At 39.5% G+C, this 7,071-nt stretch overlaps 1 protein-coding gene across 1 annotated transcript in view; it reads right to left on the reverse strand.

Moving 5' to 3' along the window:
- Positions 1 to 323: 323 nt before the first annotated feature.
- LOC119415961 (protein-glutamine gamma-glutamyltransferase 2-like) overlaps positions 324 to 7,071 on the reverse strand; it is an 18,020-nt gene continuing 11,272 nt past the window's right edge. Inside the window, exons 3-10 of the mRNA XM_037683131.1 lie at positions 6,709 to 6,812; positions 4,559 to 4,701; positions 4,372 to 4,471; positions 4,120 to 4,262; positions 2,052 to 2,181; positions 1,793 to 1,953; positions 629 to 765; positions 324 to 507 (exon numbers count right to left, since the gene is read on the reverse strand). Coding sequence (XP_037539059.1) covers positions 324 to 507; positions 629 to 765; positions 1,793 to 1,953; positions 2,052 to 2,181; positions 4,120 to 4,262; positions 4,372 to 4,471; positions 4,559 to 4,701; positions 6,709 to 6,812 — 1,102 coding nt within the window. The remainder of the gene's footprint in view (positions 508 to 628; positions 766 to 1,792; positions 1,954 to 2,051; positions 2,182 to 4,119; positions 4,263 to 4,371; positions 4,472 to 4,558; positions 4,702 to 6,708; positions 6,813 to 7,071) is intronic.

Below are 7,071 nucleotides of genomic sequence, written 5' to 3' on the forward strand. Positions count from 1 at the left end.
TTTATATCATTTTATAAGTTTGAAAAACCTCTAAAAAAATCACTTTTAAGATTTTACAAGCAAGTCGTTATCACTAGAAGAAAAATAAAATTATTAATGTGTTTTCAGTATTTTGACTATAAAAGTAAGGGAAACTGATTAATTGTTAAAAATGAGGGCCTTTTCTTACATCAGCCCTTCAATTTGATTTTTATTTTACTCATTCAAGATCAAAAACAGGAAGTAATTCATTAATTCATGAGTGAAATCAAGATGTTTTGATTATTTTAAAATAAAGTGACAAGCCAACAGGACACCCCTCCTGTTTGTGACACGTGCTCGTGTTAATAATAGTCACTGATTACATGGAAGTCGTTTCTGTGTCTTGACTTGATGACCACAGTGGCTTCTCCCTTGATGCCCTTCAGCTTGTCTGAGTCGAAGTTCGCCATGAGCTTCCTGACCCCGGTCTTAAAGGGTGTGAAGGGCACGACCACGGACACCTTCTCACCGGGAGAAATGGCATGACTGAGAAAGAAAACAACATTAGAATCTCTTCTCACAGTCTAACATGAACTAAAGAGGACAATCAGATTTGAGACAAGCAGAAGTAACGAGCAAAGCCTTGGATTTGGTCCCAGTAACCTACGTGACATAGATGTGGGTGTCAGACAGCAGGCCGGACCCCTCCAGGGTGAACACCCCTTCATTCAGAGGGCCTGGCAGAGGATTGGTGAAGGAGACGTTGGCCGACACCGGTTCCCAAACAAAAGTCGTTCCAATAATCTAGAAAACCAGGAGACACTTTCGTTTAAAATAGTTCAGACAAACAGAAAGGCCTTACAGGGCCCGGTGCACTGTCTTCCACCTGCAGAAGAACAGCCAGAACCAAAGCTTTCTGCAGAGTTGTTGAAGGAATCCAATGAAGCTCATTATTTTTAAGACTTCCTTTTGAAATCTAAACAAAAAATATGTGTAGAATCTGAGGAAATATTGTGTTTAAAAACAAATCTCAAACATTTGGTTGGCTCAGAAATCATCATCAGACTGATTGAAGAGATGTTCAGCAGCTCAGTCATGGAAAGTCCAACTTCCTGTGACCAGTTTAAACTCAAACTGATGGTTCTGTTATGATGGCTGAGCTACAGATCCAAACAGGATCTCAGATCATTTTATCTGTTTGCCTAGATTTGAAATTATGCTGGTATGAAAAGTAACATCTCACTGTTCTCGGTCCAGTTGCATGTTTTCATGTATTTTTGATGTTTTTTCCAAACCTGCAGGAGAGTCGACAAACTGATAATCAGCTAAAATAAACAAAAATAAAATCTAAAAGCCTAAATTAGCTACAGTGTAACTAAAACAAGCAAAAGAGTAGATAAAGATGAAAATTGAAAATAGAACAGGTTTAAATTAACATGTTTAAATTAAATCCATAATGCTTGGAGAAACTACATAAGCTCATACTGCTTGAACATAAACAAATGCCGGTTCTGGTCCACGCCAGAAGTTGCACCCATAATTCACGCAAGGCAGCATGGGAGCTAGGAAGGTGGATAAAGTTGAATTATTCAAAAAATATAACAGTTGCAAACACTAAAAGTCATAATGCTCAAATCCCAGATGAACTGAAAGTTTGAACAAACAACTGGTTAAAATGGCACAAAGTGTGGGGAAGTTCCAAAAGGTAAAGAACAAGAAACAGCATCATTCACACACTAAGGGTGGTTGTACTGTGGCACCATAATGACATGAAGGGTCTACTAAAACATTCTGACTCCTCCAGTCTTTGGGGATCTCTGGCCTTACTCACCTGTATATGGATCTCAGGCATTTTCAGAGGGATGTCAGACACCCTCATGAAGGGTAGAGGTACCCCCTTAGCCTCTGCCAGCACTTTCACTCTGATCAGGTGTTGGTCAGAGACACACCTGGCATAGTTCTCATATTGCAGACGCAGGATTTCTTTATGGGCTGAACACAGACCATCAGACACGGTTAAATCCACAAACATTAAGGTTGTCTTCATATATCTGTATTAGGCTCTGCGTGGGTTCATGTGCCTTGCTTACATTGGGCAGCTGGAACCGTCACATTACTGGTCTGCTTCAGGCAGTCTCCCTGGTGGATGGAGTTGTAGGACACAGCCATGACCTTCATCGTTAGCTTCACATCCACACTTTCTTCTCCTTCATTCTTCACCTGCAACCAGATAGACCAGTGAACAAATAACAAGAAAAAACACCTAAAAACAACAAAACTACATTTATTGTCCCCTGTTGTGGAGCAAGGGCAGGAACTTGAAACAACTTCCCTCTGTCCATTCGTCTGACTTGTGAGTATGATAAATTGAAAAGTGAGGAACTGACTTCCATTTTGGTGTGTTATTAAATGTAGCTGTAAGAAAGCTTTCTATCAAAAACTGGATTGCCAGGTTAAAATCCAAGACGGCCACTAGTGCAATGTTCCCTCTAATTTTTCATGTGTCTGAGTAAACACATAAGCTCCCTGATCGCACTGAGGATCACTGTGAGCAACATCAGATGTGCACGCTGTGGCCACACACCAGTATCACACCTGTTCAAAACTTGGGATCATAACAAGTTCCATGGCTTATTAAAATAATCAAATTACAGCAGCAATTTCCATTCATTAACGTTTAATACAAGTGATTTGGCCCACTGGGGTCCTCCCCCAGAAAATTTTGAATAAAGTAGATATCATACCATACATGTTCTCTCAGATTGGAGGCAGTGTGTTCAACATAATGGCACTTCTTCCAGTTATCTAACTATTAATAATGGTGTACCACAAGGCTCAGTCTTAGGACCCACCCTCTTCACAATCTACATAAGTAATGTAGGTCAGATTATTCCTGATGCATCTTTACATTTCTATGCTGACAACACATTTGTTTATTGTCGAGCTAAAACTGTTGCTAAAGTTTCCAGCTTTTGCAATCTGCTTTTGACAACATCCAGTCAGATTTGTTCCATCTCAAACTTGTTCTAAATGCTGACAAAACTAAAAGGATGGTGTTTTCAAACAGAAAGTCGGTCCCAGCAGTCCATCCATCCATCCATTTCCTTCTGCTTCCTTCTATATTATCTTCAAATGGTGTTCCTATTGAGTTTGTCGATTCTTACAAATACTTGGGTATCTTGGTTGATTTGCATCTCTTTTTTAAAGCCCCATGTCAACAACTTGGTAAAGAAACTGAAAGTAAAACTGGGTTTCTTTTGCAGAAATATATCCTGTTTAACTCTGAACACTAGTAAACACCTTGTAACTGTGACTTTCCATCCCTCCATTACCTATGGTGACATTATTTACATGAACGCTTCTGCAATCACCTTGCAGATGTTGGACACTGTCTATCACGGTGCACTAAGATTCATAACTGGCTATAACTACCGTACCCATGACCACCCTATATTCATTGGATGACTGGTCATCAGTAACTTCACGCAGACTTTCAGTGGTATGTCTTCATCTTTAAATCAGTTCTTGGTCTGTTGTTTTCATATATCTCCTCCTACATGTCACTACATGAGTGCAGCTACAGTGTGTACTCTTAGTACATTATTACATGCAGTGTACCCTCAGTGCAGACTGAATTGGGCAAAATGGCCTTCTCCTGCTCTGCTCCTTTATCCTGGAACACCTTGCAAAAAGATCTGAAGCTCTTGACGGTGACCTCTCTAAGTGCCTTCAAACAACTGCTAAGTTCATGGCAAAAACTAACGCGGATGTCCGCGTGTTCATGTTCCTGTTTTTAGTATTTTATATTGCTTTATAATGTAGCTGTTTTTGTTTAGATTTTATATAATTTCTTCAATTTATTTTTCAATGTATATGCTTTTCTATGAATGTCTACTGTTGTCATTGTCTACTGTTGTCGTCATTCTTTGTTAAAACAGGTCTCTCTTGTAAATGAGTCCTCGAGGCTCAGTGAAACTAACCTGTATAAATAAAGGTTGAATTGAAAAAATATCCCTGTTCAATTCCAGTTCAGAAAAACACTTGCATACAAAATTACAAACACTCACTATTCAAATCTCATCTCTGAGTGAGGGGGGACACTGGCATACCACTAGTTGTTTATCCTGTAAAATCAGTTACAGTCAGAGCAGTTTTTACCTCCACAGTCACATCGAAGTCCGTCCCAAACACACACTGGTCATGCCGGATTATCAGTTTCATATGTTTTGGTTTTGTGCTCTCAGTCGGCTCCAGGATCTTGCGTCCTGCTTTCAGGTACACCTCTCGTTCTTTAGCAGAACCTGTTGGGGAAACAATGATTCACAGCTTGGTTCAAGGCAAATAAAGTAACAATTATTTGACGTAAAATCTGAAAATTAGGAAGTTGAAGAGTTTGAGTCAAAGTTTGACCTTCAGGGTATTTGTATTGTAGAGTCACATCTTCTCTGAAGTCTCCATAAACGCTCTTGGTGCTGATGTTTCTCCCCACAGTTCTCTCATCCACACTAATCTGTAGAAACAACCACAGAGACACTCTTCATTAAACCTGTTCAGGTTTCCATGATTGTCTCAACTTGATGAGAAAGATGCTCAGAACCTTTTGTCTCTGGCCATTAGGTAGGATCATCCAGTTGCTGATGTCAGCATTCACCTCAGCGAACGTGAACCGAGTATCATACTTTGTTTCCAGGTTTCCCTCCTTGATGGCCTCCACTGGACTGGGACCACAGCAGAACTCACCTGAGAAAAAAACAAAGAGCCCATTCAAAGTCAGAGTTGGAATTTCTTTATTTGTCATTTGCACCACATGTGGTACATGTGGTGGAACGAAATTGTGTACACAGGGTCCCAGTTACATCCAGCAAAAGTATAAAATGTAAAAGAAAAACAGTAATAAGATCTAAGATACTGTATGAACTAAGAAAAATTTTAACTGACGTCAAAGCAAAGTAAAACGTCAAAGTGGCTGCTGCAACAATACAGGAGCAGGAAAATACTGTTCACTGTAATTCCATATATAGCAGCTTTTAGTACTAAATACACAATGAAATTGTACATTTTCTGTGAAACATCAGCATGCATGCTCTGTGTTCTGTTCAAATTTATTGATGCAGAAATTAAATTTTTTACAAAAAACCATAAAGAACGGTAAGAGGTCCCTGGATTGAACCCCAACTAGGGGCCTTTCTGGGTAGAGTTTGCATGTTCTCTCCATGCATGTGTGGGTTTTCTCCAGGTACTCTTGTTTCTTCCCACAGACCAAAAACATGCACGTTAGGCTGATTGGTAACTCTAAATTGTTCCTAGGTGTGAGTGAGAGAGTGGAGTTGTTTGTCTTGCTTGTCTCTATGATGTGTCCCTGTGATGAACTGGAGACCTGTCCAAGGTTTCTCTTGCCTCTTACACAGTGACTGCTGGCTATGGGCACCAGTGACCCAGAAATGAAGAAGTAGGTAAAGATGATGGATAAATGTATGCACGGATGCATGGACAGATAGATCTTTCTTATATCTAGATGCAGCCACACACCAAAATGGAAGTTGGTATTGTGTAAATAAAGTTTTGTTAAACATATTATTATTATTATCATTATTATTATTATTATTATTTATTTATTTATTGTATTTCTATGAAAAAAGCTTTTTTTAAATAAAGTGAAATGTATTTTACAGTATTAACCTTTATCTACACTGCCTGGCCAAAAAAAGTTGCTACCTGGATTTCACTAAGCAAATAGATACGAGTCTCCTATTGGATAATTACTGCATGGACTATCATCTTTCAGCTGGCAACAAGTTATTTAACCCCAACTGGTGCAATGAGTTGCTTCTCATTTCTTAAACAACCATGTCAAAAGACACATCGCGTGGTCATGAAAAAGATGTCAGTTTGTTTGAGAAGGGTCAAATCATTGGCATGAATCAAGCAGAGATAACATCTAAGGAGAGTGCAGAAACTACTAAAATTGGGTTAAGAACTGTCCAACACATTATTAAAAACTGGAAGCATAGTGGGGACCCATCGTCTTTGAGGAAGAAATGTGTACGGATAAAAATCCTGAATGACTGTGATCGGCGATCACTTAAACGTTTGATGAAATCAAATCGAAGAAAAACTAGAGTAGCACTCAGGGCTATGTTTAATAGTGGACGTAAGAGCATTTCCACACGCACAGTGCTAAAGGAACTCAAGGGACTGGGACTGAACAGCTGTGTAGCTTTAAGAAAACCACTAATCAGTGAGGCTAACTGGAAAAAAGACTTCAATTTTCTAGGGAGCATAGAGATTGGATTCTGGAGCAATGGAAGAAGTTCATGTGGTCTGATGAATCCAGATTTACCCTGTTCCAGAGTGATGGCACATCAGGGTAAGAAGAGAGGCAGGTGAAGTGATGCACCCATCATGCCTAGTGCCTAGTCATCAGTGCAAGATCTTGGTGAAAAATTAATGCAACACTGAATGGAAATAAATCTTGTGACATTGCAGAAGCTTATCGAAACAATGCCACAGCAAATGCATGCCATAATCAAAGCTAAAGGTGGTCCAACGAAATATCAGTGTGTGACCTTTTGTTTGGTGGTGACTTTTTTTTTGGCCAGGCAGTGTATATCCAAGATAACAGGATAACTAAAGTACAAAAAACAAACCAACTGTAATAATGGTGAGATCAGTTTCACAGCCAAAGAAAACACTGAGCAGTCAATGATTCTATTGGGATTTAAAATCAAAGCGTTGTTCAAAATGTACCTTCGCTCAGTTCCTGAGGTGTTGGGTCCAGAGCCTGCCAACCATCGTTTCCCGGAGAGAGATCGTTTCTCCTCATCCAGGTCTCCACCCAGCAGTGGAAGTTCCTGAAGCCAAAGAAGAAAAAGTGTAAAACACACAGTCATAACTATTTAATGGTCAGTACACCCATGAGTTATCCAACATCAAACAGACCCTTTAACATGAGCAACATCATCCAACATTTTGTTGTTGGTAAATAAATTTAAGCCACAAAATGGAAACAACAGACCTACTAACCGAGGTCTGCATAGTTCAATTCAATTCACTTCAATTTATATAGCACCGATTCACAACAGAAGTCATCTCAGGGCAATGAACAGAAAC

Source organism: Nematolebias whitei, chromosome 10 (assembly GCF_014905685.2).
Source record: "Nematolebias whitei isolate Nwh7 chromosome 10, NemWhi1, whole genome shotgun sequence".
Taxonomy (NCBI): domain Eukaryota; kingdom Metazoa; phylum Chordata; class Actinopteri; order Cyprinodontiformes; family Rivulidae; genus Nematolebias; species Nematolebias whitei.